Raw genomic sequence first — 14,919 nt, forward strand, 5'->3', positions numbered from 1 at the left:
GCACAAGAATGCAGGAGTGGGGACGCCGGACAATGTGGGGGTGTATCACCTCCCCCACTTAAAGTAAAGCTAAGTGGTAGTGGGTTAATTAACTTATAGTTAAAAAGGTAAGTATGGGTAATAATAATAAATAGTCTATAGTCCAAAAGTCAAGGGTAACCTCAGGGGTTAGCTCCTCCTGTATTCCTGAGGCTAAAGTTGGTAAGTGTACCATCGTAATTCCTAGGCTGGGATGGGTGGGAATAGGAACATGAATAATTAATCATTGTGGGTGTTGACCAATTAGCTGCCTAAATTCCTTGCAATAGCTGGTTGAGAAAGGTTTTTCTTAAACTGTTCAACAATTTGCTCACACATTTGTTGACAAAAGTGGTGACCCTCGCCCCATCCTTGTTCGTGAATGACTGAGCATTTCATGGAATCTACTTTTATACCCAATCATGGCACCCACCTGTTCCCAATTTGCCTGTTCACCTGTGGGATGTTCCAAATAAGTGTTTGATGAGCATTCCTCAACTTTATCAGTATTTATTGCCACCTTTCCCAACTTCTTTGTCACGTGTTGCTGGCATCAAATTCTAAAGTTAATGATTATTTGCAAAAAAAAAAAAATGTTTTTATCAGTTTGAACATCAAATATCTTGTCTTTGTAGCATATTCCAGTGTTTTTCAACTAGTGTGCCGTGAGATACAGTCTGGTGTGCCGTGGGAGATTATCTAATTTCACATATTTGGGTTAAAAACATTTTTTGCAAACCAGTAATTATAGTCTGCAAATTATGTGTTGTTGCGGAGTGTCGGTGCTGTCTAGAACTCGGCAGAGTAACCGTGTAATACTCTTCCATATCAGTAGGTGGCAGCCGGTAGCTAATTGCTTTGTAAATGCAGGTAAAAAGGTGTCTTATGCTTAAACCAAAGATAAACAAAAGGTGAGTGCCCTTAAGAAAAGGCATTGAAGCTTAGGGAAGGCTATGCAGATTGAAAGTAAAACTGAACTGGCTACAAAGTAAACAAAAACAGAATTCTGGACGACAGCAAAGACTTACTGTTGAGCAAAGACGGCGTCTACAATGTACATCCGCACATGACATGACAATCAACAATGTCCCCACAAAGAAGGATAAAAACAACTGAAATATTCTTGATTGCTAAAACAAAGTAGCTGCAGGAAATATAAGACATGAAACTGCTACAGGAAAATACCAACAAAAGAGAAAAAGCCACCAAAATAGGAGCGCAAGACAAGAACTAAAACACTACACACAGGAAAACAGCAAACAACTCCAAATAAGTCAGGGTGTGACGTGACAGGTGGTGACAGTACACCTACTTTGACACAAGAGCTATAGTGATGCATGCTTGGTTATGCTTTAAAGTCATATCCAACAATTCCGACAATGACTTTTAACTGTCAACTGAGTTCATGATTTCTGCTGGTGGTGTGCCTCCGGATTTGTTCAACGCAAAAAGTGGCTCAAAAAAGGTTGAAAAACACTGGCATATTCAACTGAATATGGGTTGAAAATGATTTGCAAATCATTGTATTCCGTTTATATTTACATCTAACACAATTTCCCAACTTAAATGGAAACGGGGTTTGTATATATATATATATATATATATATATATATTTGTATTTACAGCCCGGCCCTTTTTTTTTTTTTTTATTGTAATTTTGAAGATTTTACCTGAATGTGCATGAACTATTTCTGTTCAAAATTGTTTGAAAAAGTCAAATGTTTAAATATTAACTGTCAGTTTGCTGTACTGTGCCAACTGTACGACTATAAGAGTACATCTTTTCTATTGTTTCATTGAAAATAAAACAGCAAAGTCAATTTGGCTGTCATCTGTTTCAATTATGAGACACAATTGTGTCAAAGTCGTGATTTTTTTTTATTTCATGCTTGAAATAAGAAATTATTACTTTGGTGAAAAAGCAGTTTTATACTTGTGAGTGTTGATGACACAGCTTTGCAACACTTGATATTCTAGTTTCAAGCATGTTTTACTCAATATAGGTCATCAAATCTCAGCAACAATCTGTAATATCTTACTGAGATCATTTAGGACCAAAACCCTTAAAACAAGTAAAACACTCTAACATAAACTCTGCTTAGTGAGAAGAATTATCTTACTAGACAGAAAATAAGCAAAAATCACCCTTATTTGAGATATTTCATCTTACTTAGATTTCAGTTTTTGCAGTGTACAAGCCTTTTTTGGCTGGGAAACCAAATATATGGATAATTAAAATAAATATTTTTCTGTAAACAGACAAAAAAAAAATAGAAAAAAAATCGAAGTGGACTTTTCTGTTCTTGGTGCTCCTAAAACAAAACCTCCTCGCTCGCTGCTCCGTCCTCCTCCTCCTCCCCAGTTTGGATGCCGGCTTCTTCTCCTCCGCCGCCATCGCTGCCCTTCGGGCGCAGTCGGATCTCGGCGTACTCGCCCGTCATGGAGGAGAGGCCTCGGATCTCAGGCTCGCCGTCTGACTTCGCCTGCAGTTTGGCCAGTTTGACGTCGGCGTAGTGAAGCTCGTCCTCCTCCACGGGCGCTTCGACCTTCGCCACGTTGTTGGTGTAAGTGGCGTTGACGTAGCCCGAGTTGCTCTGCATAAGACAAAAAGGGACCATTTGGGAGTGGACACACCTGTGCACAGAACCTTAAATCCCTCCAGAACTCACCTCGTTTGTCACTAGGAAGCGGGCGGCGTTGTCTGCGCGTCGTTGATCGGCTGGAAAGTTGCCTTTGGTTTTCCTGCCGTCAACACAGCATGAACATGAGAACAACGCCAATCCGTTTTAATGCGGTGAAATGACGTCCCACAGCAGTGTGTTTCTTACCCCGCTATAACTGAAGCTCCTGACCGTTTGTTAACGTTGACAATCTTTGATACGTAGCGTAGGCTTTGACATGTGCAACAAAGCACAATGAAAACAATGACTTGTAATGAGCCACCCCACAACAGTGTGAGACCAGGCTCTTGTGTTTGCGTATGGTTCTTGAATCATAACTGACCTATAGTCGTGGTCAAAAGTTTACATACACTTGTAAAGAACATAATGTCATGGCTGTCTTGAGTGTCCAATCATTTCTACAACTCTTATTTTTTTGTGATAGAGTGATTGGAGCACATACTTGTTGGTCACAAAAAACATTCATGAAGTTTGGTTCTTTTATGAATTTATTATGAGTCTACTGAAAATGTGACCACATCTGCTGGGTCAAAAGTATACATACAGCAATGTTAATATTTGGTTACATGTCCCTTGGCAAGTTTCACTGCAATAAGGCGCTTTTGGTAGCCATCCACAAGCTTCTGGTTGAATTGTTGACCACTCCTCTATACAAAATTGGTGCACTTCAGCTAAATTTGTTGGTTTTCTGACTAGACTTGTTTCTTCAGCATTATCCACACGTTTAAGTCAGGACTTTGGGAAGGCCATTCTAAAACCTTCATTCTAGCCTGATTTAGCCATTCCTTTACCACTTTTGACGTGTGTTTGGGGTCATTGTCCTGTTGGAACACCCAACTGCGCCCAAGACCCAACCTCTGGGCTGATAATTTTAGGTTGTCCTGAAGAATCTGGACAAAATCATCCTTTTTCATTGTCCCATTTAAAACACCAGTTCAATTGGCAGCAAAACAGGTCCACAGCATAATACTACCACCACCATGCTTGACGGTAGGAATGGTGTTCCTGGGATTAAAGGCCTCACCTTTTCTCCTCCAAAAATATTGCTGGGTATTGTGGCCAAACAGCTCAATTTTTGTTTCATCTGACCACAGAAATTTCCTCCAGAAGGTCTTATCTTTGTCCATGTGATCAGCAGCAAACTTTAGACGAGCCTTAAGGTGTCGCTTCTGGAGCAAAGGCAAAACTGTGCCATGCACTTTATACTTACAAACAATTGTCTGCACAGTTGCTGTTGGGACCACAAGTGTATGTAAACATTTGACCACGACTGTAAGTATATGCTGAGAATGGCCCCCACTCAGGGCATAATTAAAAGGTCTTTGCCATGAATTACTCGATTACTCTCTGTAACACACCAGTTTCATTGGCAGCAAAACAGGTCCAGAGTGTGACGACCGGGACGCATGGTGATGCGGGGTTTCGTTCTCCCAGGATGCAACGGACTTCGGACACAGCGTGAAGGTAAAAGAAATGATTATTTACCGGAATAAATTATACTGGAACAAAGAAAAGGGTGCTCATAGCACATAAGGCAAAAACTAAAAGAGCTAGCATGGGAGCTAGAAGGTAAAAAAAGGAGTTTAGCGTGGAAGCTAACAGGTACAGAGCCAGAAGTCGTCAACTGTTGCATAAAAACAAACTACGAAGCAAGAACGAATGACAGGGAGGACAGGCTTAAATAATAATGTCAGTGATGACAAACAGGTGCGTGTCGGGAACAAACGCGGCAGGTGAAAATAATAAGCAGCCATGGCAACCAACTCAGGTGTACAAAACAGGTACTCAAGGAGTCCAAAACTAACCAAAAACACAAGTATCTTGAAAACGTAAACAAAAAATATGATCCGGGCAGCGGATCATAACACCAGAGCATAATACTACCACCACCATGCTTGACGGTAGGAAAAGTGTTCCTGGTATTAAAGGCCTCACCTTTTCTCCTCCAAACATATCGCTGGGTATTGTGGCCAAACAGCTCAATTTTTGTTTCATCTTACCACAGAACTTTCCTCCAGAAGGTCTTCTCTTTGTCCATATCAGCGTGCAGCTTTTTAAACATCACAAAATAATTTTATTTTTGAGGAATTTAGATTTTGTGTTTTGTTGCTTGTTTTTATTGCTGCTTTTAAACTGTTTTTTTTTATTTTTTTATACATAAACAAGCTTAATTGTTTTTTTTTTTAGCACTTTGCCTTTCCTTTCTTTTAAATGGGCATATACATACATATCAGTGACGTGCAGTCAGGGGAGGCAGGTGAGGCGGGGCCTCACGTGCCATCATGGAAAGAAAAAAAATGTAAAAAGAAAAAAAAAAAATTAAATTGTTATATGTATCCAGTGATTATACTATAAAGTTATTTCCCATTTAACTTCACCAGTTTTAGATTATTTTTATTCAAAATCGCTGAATTTTCACATTTGCCGTTCAAATACTGAGAAGAGACTTGCGGTGCGTCACCAGCCAGTTGAGCCTCGCCATGGATTGCGCAATGACTCGGCTAACTGCTGGCCTGCTGTGCAGTGAGACCGTATTGCTATATGAATTATATTATACATTTCATAGTTTAGTTAGCTGAGGCATATAATGTACAGTGTATTTTGTCAACAACTGTATGTGTGTAACGTATTTCTTGTGCTGAGCAATCATAAAACTGCTGCGAAGACGCACTGGGTGAGGCTCGCAGTAATCCCGCCTCCTGGTGGTAGAGGGCGGTAGTGATCCCAGAGATCATTCTTGCGACTACTCGGCTGCAGAAGAAGTGACAACAAGCAGCAGCAGTTAGCAGCGATCGTTTATTTTTTCCTCTCGCCTGAACTTTTAACATGGAGGATTACATATCTAAAATAAAACATTTTTTGTTATGCCCGTTTGATTGTGGACTATTACCAGAGGTGGGTAGTAACGCGCTATTTACTCCGTTACATCTACTTGAGTAACTTTTGGGATAAATTGTACTTCTAAGAGTAGTTTTAATGCAACATACTTTTACTTTTACTTGAGTATATTTATAGAGAAGAAACACTACTTTTACTCCGCTACTTTTACTCCGCTACTTTTATCTACATTCAGCTCGCTACTCGCTACTAATTTTTATCGATCTGTTAATGCACGCTTTGTTTGTTTTGGTCTGTCAGACAGACCTTCAAAGTGCCTGCGTTTCAACAAATACAGTCACTGGTGACGTTCACTCCGTTCCACCAATCAGATGCAGTCACTGGTGACGTTGGACCAATCAAACAGAGCCAGGGGTCACATGACCTGACTTAAACAAGTTGAAAAACTTATTCGGGTGTTACCATTTAGTGGTCATTTGTACGGAATATGTACTGTACTGTGCAATCTACTAATACAAGTTCCAATCAATCAATCAAAAGTGTGAAGGAAAAAAGACCCTTTTCCATTTCAACCGTACATCCCGTCAAAAGCCTAAAGACTGACTGCACAGTTCCTGTCTTCACAATAAAAGTGCCACTCCATCGCGCCTGCGCTTTCAAAATAAGAGTCTCCGAAAGCCAGCGCAAACAAGCTAGCATGCTACGGAGTTTGCCGCCAATGTATTTCTTGTAAAGTGTATAAAAACGAATATGGAAGCTGGACAAATAAGATGCCAAAAACCAACCACTTTCATGTGGTATTAGACAGAAAGGAGGAACTTTTTTTCTTCTCTATTTGAAAACGTGGACGTTATCATCACTACTGTCTGATTACAATCAATGCAAGTTATCAGAATCAGGTAATACACCAACTTATATTCTTGTCTTCATGAAAGAAAGGAATCTATATGTGTTAAACATGCATGTATATTCATTAAAACACTATTAACATGTAAACAAAAACGGCAAAATAAATAAATATAAATTATATACTGTATATATCAATGTATGTATATATATATATATATATATATATATATATGTATATATATATATATATATATATGTATATATATATATATATATATATATATATATATATGTGTGTGTATGTGTATATATATATATATATATATATATATATGTATGTGTGTGTGTGTGTTTATAAATATATACAGTGCCGGCCCAAGCCTCCATGGGGCCCTAAGCAAAATTTGATTTTGGGGCCCTCTATTTCTGCCAATAATATTGATTGATCATTCACACACCTACTATAAACTCATTGCGGCTCTGGCAGTGTTGTTTACATGATCCTATTGTCAGCCTGGCATGTCTTTACAAATGACATGTCATTTATAAAGATATGGGGGTGGCCCAGTTAAAAACATAAATAATACCAATGAATGAACGAATGATGTCCAGAGTGCCACATATGGTTCCTAATCTTAAAATGTAGAAAACATTCAGCTACAAGAGTGGCCTGGGGTTGAACAGTCCAAGTGATAAAGCTTTGTATTTACAGTAAAAGTGTCATCTTGTCTCATCAGTCTTGTACATATTAGTCTTTAATTACTACGGTAGTTTATATTTTTAGTTAATTGTTCATATTTAATGTTTACTTTGTACAAAGAGAGCGCAGTCTACTGAAGTTAAATTCCATGTGTGTTAAACATAACTGGACAATAAAGCTGATTCTGATTCACTTTATTATTTTTGGTAACAAAAACCTGAAACAGCAATGTGCAAAAATGTTGACCTAAAATTGTGTTTTTGTACAATAATATATCTTTGATCATTTAGAAATCATCAGTCAGACTCGTACATGCAAAAAAATGAAAAATATTTTTTTGTTAATTGCTTTTGGGGGCCCCCTGGTGGCCGCGGGGCCCTAAGCAAGCGCTTAGTACGCTTATGCCTTGGGCCGGCTCTGAATATATATATATATATATATATGTTTGTGTGTATATATGTATATATATGATATGTGTGTGTATGTTACTCATCAGTTACTCAGTACTTGAGTAGTTTTTTCACAACATACTTTTTACTTTTACTCAAGTAAATATTTGGGTGACTACTCCTTACTTTTACTTGAGTAATAAATCTCTAAAGTAACAGTACTCTTACTTGAGTACAATTTCTGGCTACTCTACCCACCTCTGACTATTACTGACACCTTGTGGCGATGGGAAAATGCTGCGCGTCATCACTTTGGGTATTTCCGGTTTATGACGTTAGTTCAGTTCATGAGACAATAAGTAGACAAGTTGTGTTAGCTCTTACAAGCCTTGGAAAAGATAAATCTGTAAGTAAACTGTTTAACTTGTTTATGTGGCTCAATATGAAGGTGGAAAGTGGCTAAATTTGATAGTAAGATGTGTATTGAAAAACGATTTTTGTGCACTAGTTTAATGGATGTTTGAGGACTTAAAATGGCTGCCGGTCGTGTATTTCCACCATAGAAATAGTTTTAACACTCAGCAGTGTTTGTTTGATGGTGGTGCTGTGTATTTGTGCGGAGCTGATGTTTACATATTGTGTATTACATTTCAGCAGAGGTGGGTAGAGTAGCCAGAAATTGTACTCAAGTAAGAGTACTGTTACTTTAGAGATTTATTACTCAAGTAAAAGTAAGGAGTAGTCACCCAAATATTTACTTGAGTAAAAGTAAAAAGTATGTTGTGAAAAAACTACTCAAGTACTGAGTAACTGATGAGTAACATACACACACACACATATATATATATATATATATATATATATATATATATATATATATATATATATATACATTGATATATACAGTATATAATTTATATGTATTTATTTTGCTGTTTTTGTTTACATGTTAAAGATGTTTTAATGAATATACATGCATGTTTAACATATAGATTCCTTTCTTTCATGAAGACTAGAATATAAGTTGGTGTATTACCTGATTCTGATGACTTGCGTTGATTGTAATCAGACAGTAGTGATGATAACGTCCACGTTTTCAAATGGAGGAGAAGAAAAGTTCCTCCTTTCTGTCTAATACCACATGAAAGTGGTGGGTTTTTGGCATCTTATTTGTACAGCTTCCATATTCGTTTTTATACACTTTACAAGAAATATATTGGCGTCAAACTCCTTAGCTTGCTAGCTTGTTTGCGCTGGCTTTCGGAGACTCTTGTTTTGAAAGCGCAGGCGCGATGGAGCGGCACTTTTATTGTGAAGACAGGAACTGTGCAGTCAGTCTTTAGGCTTTTGACGGGATGTACGGTTGAAATAAAAAAGTATCTTTTTTCCTTCACACTTTTGATTGATTGATTGATTGGAACTTTTATTAGTAGATTGCACAGTACAGTACATATTCCCTACAATTGACCACTAAATGGTAACACCCGAATACGTTTTTCAACTTGTTTAAGTCAGGTCATGTGACCACCTGGCTCTGTTTGATTGGTCCAACGTCACCAGTGACTACATCTGATTGGTGGAACGAAGTGAAACGTCACCAGTAAGGCAGGCACTTTGAAGGTCTGTCCGACAGACCAAAACAAACAAAGCGTGCATTAACAGATCGATAAAAATTAGTAGAGAGTAGCGAGCTGAATGTAGATAAAAGTAGCGGAGTAAAAGTAGCGGAGTAAAAGTAGCGGAGTAAAAGTAGCGTTCCTTCTCTATAAATATACTTAAGTAAAAGTAAAAGTATGTTGCATTAAAACTACTTTTAGAAGTACAATTTATCCCAAAAGTTACTCAAGTAGATGTAACGGAGTAAATGTAGCGCGTTACTACCCACCTCTGCATTTCAGTGTGTTGATTGAATCATATAGCTTATACATTGTCATTGTGCGCATTTCAGTTTTACAAAAAAATAAATAAAAGTCCAGTGCAAGACAAAGCAAGATCAACAACAATAAAGAGCCTAAATGGATTCATCTGCTTTGGAACTTTATTAGAACATCCTGGATTGGTTGTTAGCTGTCTGCCAAGCTGTATAACCTCAACACATATAGTGAGGGCAGAACAGTTTTCTAAACTAGACTTTCAATCGAAGCAGGAGGTAATAATTAAAGGAAGATCTCCATCGAGACAGAGATACTTTTAAAACTGAAGAAAGATAAGGAAGACTTCTATAAACAAGTTATCGATGCTTTTGTTCAGAAGGAGCTGCGCATGGACTTCATTTATAAGTAAAGTTAAGACCATAATAACGTTTTTTTTTTATTAAATGTGCTTTTTTGTGTGCTACAGTTTGTATGTGTAAAGTTAAAGTTAAGTTAAAGTACCAATGATTGTCACACACACACTAGGTGTGGTGAAATTTGTCCTCTGCATTTGACCCATCCCCTTGATCACCCCCTGGGAGGTGAGAAGAGCAGTGGGCAGCAGCGGCGCCGCGCCCCGGAATCATTTTTGGTGATTTAACCCCCAATTCCAACCCTTGATGCTGAGTGCCAAGCAGGGAAGAATGCTGGTATGAGCTTTTAAACATAACCCGTTAACGTCAATCAAATGGTGAATAAGATACTCTTTAGGGTTCATATGTTTGTAAATCTGACTGTAATGAAGTCAGTGCCTCACCAGCCATCAACCTCACCGCACGTCACTGATATATATACAGTTAGGTCCATAAATATTTGGACATTGACACAATTTTCAGGATTCCAGCTCTGTACAACACCACAATGGATTTGAAATGAAACCATTAATATGTGCTTTAAGTGCAGACTTTGAGCTTTAATTTGAGGGTATTTACATCCAAATCAGGTGAACAGTGTAGGAATCACAACACATTTTATATGTGCCTTCCACTTTTTAAGGGACCAAAAGTAATTGGACGAACTAACATAATCATAAATCAAATTGTCACTTTTTAATACTTTGTTGCAAATCCTTTGCAGTCAATGACAGCCTGAAGTGTGGAACACATAGACATCACCAGACCATCATGTATCACACGTCATATATCACACGTCATATATCACACATCATATATCACACATCATGTATCACACATCATGTATCACACATCATGTATCACACATCATATGTCACACATCATATGTCAGACATCATGTATCACACATCAAGTATCACACATCATGTATCACACATCATGTATCACACATCAAACATCATGTATCACACATCATGTATCACACATCATGTATCACACATCATACATTACACATCATGTATCACACATCATACATCACACATCATATATCACACATCATGTATCACACATCATGTATCACACATCATATATCACACGTCATGTATCACATGTTATTATATCACACATCATACATCACACTTCATACATCACATATCATATTTAACACGTAATATATCACACATCCTGTATCACACATCATGTATCAGACATCATGTATCACACATCATGTATCACACATCATGTATCACACGTCATATATCACACGTCATATATCACACGTGATATATCACACGACATATATCACACGTTGTGTATCACACATCATGTATCACACATCATACATCACACATCACACATCATGTATCACACATCATGTATCACACATCATATGTCACACATCATATGTCACACATCATGTATCACACATCAAGTATCACACATCATGTATCACACATCATGTATCACACATCAAACATCATGTATCACACATCATGTATCACACATCATACATTACACATCATGTATCACACATCATACATCACACATCATATATCACACATCATGTATCACACATCATGTATCACACATCATATATCACACGTCATGTATCACATGTTATTATATCACACATCATACATCACACTTCATACATCACATATCATATTTAACACGTAATATATCACACATCCTGTATCACACATCATGTATCAGACATCATGTATCACACATCATGTATCACACATCATGTATCACACGTCATATATCACACGTCATATATCACACGACATATATCACACGTTGTGTATCACACATCATGTATCACACATCATACATCACACATCACACATGTATCACACGTCATATATCACACATCATATATCACACGTCATATATCACACGTCATGTATCACACGTCATGTATCACACGTCATGTATCACACGTCATGTATCACACATCATGTATCACACATCATATATCACACATATATCACACATCATGTATCACACATCATATATCACACATCATGTATCACACATCATACATTACACATCATGTATCACATGTCATATATCACACATCATATCTCACACATCATGTATCACACATCATGTATCACACATCATACATCACACTTCATACATCACACGTCATATCACACATCATATATCACAGGTCATACATCACACATCGTGTATCACACGTCATATATCACACGTCATGTATCACACGTCATATATCACACATCATACATCACACATCATACATCACACGTCATGTATCACACATCATGTATCACAAATCATGTATCACACATCATGTATCACACGTCATATATAACACATCATACATCACACGTCATATATCACACGTCATGTATCACACGTCATGTATCACACATGTATCACACATCATACATCAAACATCACACATCATGTATCACACGTCATATATCACACGTCATATATCACACATCATGTATCACACGTCATGTATCACACGTCATGTATCACACATCATGTATCACACATCATGTATCACACATCATGTATCATATATCACACATCATGTATCACACATCATATGTCACACATCATATGTCACACATCATGTATCACACATCATGTATCACACATAATGTATCACACGTCATATATAACACATCATACATCACACGTCATATATCAAACGTCATATACCACACGTCATGTATCACACATCATGTATCACACATCACGTATCACACGTCATATATCACACATCATGTATCACACGTCATGTATCACACGTCATGCATCACACGTCATATATAACACATCATACATCACACGTCATATATCACACGTCATGTATCACACGTCATGTATCACACGTCATGTATCACACGTCATGTGTCACACGTCATATATCACACATCATATATCACACATCATGTATCACACATCATGTATCACACATGTATCACACATCATATGCCACACATCATATGCCACACATCATATATCACACATCATGTATCACACGTCATATATCACACGCCATGTATCACACATCATGTATCACACATCATGTATCACACGTCATGTATCACACGTCATGTATCACACGTCATATATAACACATCATACATCACACGTCATATATCAAACGTCATATATCACACGTCATGTATCACACATCATGTATCACACATCACGTATCACACGTCATATATCACACATCATGTATCACACGTCATGCATCACACGTCATGTATCACACGTCATGTATCACACATCATGTATCACACATCATGTATCACACATCATATATCACACATCATGTATCACATATCATGTATCACTCATCATATATCACACATCATGTATCAAACATCATACATCACACATCATACATCACACATCATGTATCACACATCATATATCACACATCATGTATCACACATCATGTATCACTCATCATATATCACACATCATGTATCACACATCATGTATCACTCATCATATATCACATATCATGTATCACACATCATATATCACACATCATGTATCACACATCATGTATCACTCATCATATATCACACATCATGTATCAAACATCATACATCACACATCATGTGTCACACATGTATCACACGTCATATATCCATCCATCCATCCATTTTCTACCGCTTATTCCCTTTGGGGTCGCGGGGGGCGCTGGAGCCTATCTCAGCTACAATCGGGCGGAAGGCGGTTTACACCCTGGACAAGTCGCCACCTCATCGCAGGGCCAACACAGATAGACAGACAACATTCACACTCACATCCACACACTAGGGCCAATTTAGTGTTGCCAATCAACTTATCCCCAGGTGCATGTCTTTAATAATATAATAATATTATTATTATACGTCATATATCACACATCATATATCACACATCATGTATCACACATCATGTATCACACATCATGTATCACACATCATACATCACACATCATACATCACACTTTATACATCACACATGTATCACACATCATGTATCACACATCATACATCACACGTCATATATCACACGTCATGTATCACACATCATGTATCACACATCATACATCACACATCATGTATCACACGTCATATATCACACATGTATCACACATCATGTATCACACGTCATATATAACACATCATACATCACACGTCATATATCACACGTCATGTATCACACATCATACATCACACATCACACATCACATATCACACGTCATGTATCACACGTCATGTATCACACGTCATGTATCACACATCATGTATCACACATCATATATCACACATCATGTATCACACATCATGTAACACATCATATATCACACATCATGTATCACACATCATGTATCACACATCATGTATCACACATCATATGTCACACATGTATCACACATCATACATCATGTATCACACATCATATATCACGTCATGTATCACACATCATGTATCACACATCATGTATCAGACATCATGTATCACACGTCATGTATCACACGTCATATATCACACGTCATATATCACACGACATATATCACACATCATGTATCACACATCATACATCACACATCACACATGTATCACACGTCATATACCACACGTCATATATCACACATCATGTATCACACGTCATGTATCACACGTCATGTATCACACATCATGTATCACACGTCATATATCACACATCATATATCACACATCATGTATCACACATCATATATCACACATCATATGTCACACATCATGTATCACACATCATACATCACACATGTATCACGTCATATATCACACGTCATATATCACACATCATATATCACACATCATGTATCACACATCATATATCACACATCATATATCACACATCATGTATCACACGTCATGTATCACACGTCATGTATCACACGTCATGTATCACACATCATGTATCACACGTCATATATCACACATCATATATCACACATCATGTATCACACATCATATATCACACATCATATGTCACACATCATGTATCACACATCATACATCACACATCATGTATCACGTCATATATCACACGTCATATATCACACATCATATATCACACATCATATCTCACACATCATGTATCACACGTCATGTATCACACATCATGTATCACACATCATATCTCACA

The 14,919-nt window shown here is 37.4% G+C and overlaps 1 protein-coding gene across 1 annotated transcript in view; it reads right to left on the reverse strand.

Annotated features, from left to right (window-relative positions):
* Positions 1 to 1,989: 1,989 nt before the first annotated feature.
* Positions 1,990 to 14,919, reverse strand: part of LOC133621143 (B-cell receptor CD22-like) — a 52,088-nt gene continuing 39,158 nt past the window's right edge. The window contains exons 11-12 of the mRNA XM_061983032.2: positions 2,688 to 2,760; positions 1,990 to 2,612 (exon numbers count right to left, since the gene is read on the reverse strand). Coding sequence (XP_061839016.1) covers positions 2,331 to 2,612; positions 2,688 to 2,760 — 355 coding nt within the window. The 3' untranslated portion in view covers positions 1,990 to 2,330. The remainder of the gene's footprint in view (positions 2,613 to 2,687; positions 2,761 to 14,919) is intronic.

The sequence above is a fragment of the Nerophis lumbriciformis genome, linkage group LG21, assembly GCF_033978685.3.
Source record: "Nerophis lumbriciformis linkage group LG21, RoL_Nlum_v2.1, whole genome shotgun sequence".
Lineage (NCBI taxonomy): Eukaryota > Metazoa > Chordata > Actinopteri > Syngnathiformes > Syngnathidae > Nerophis > Nerophis lumbriciformis.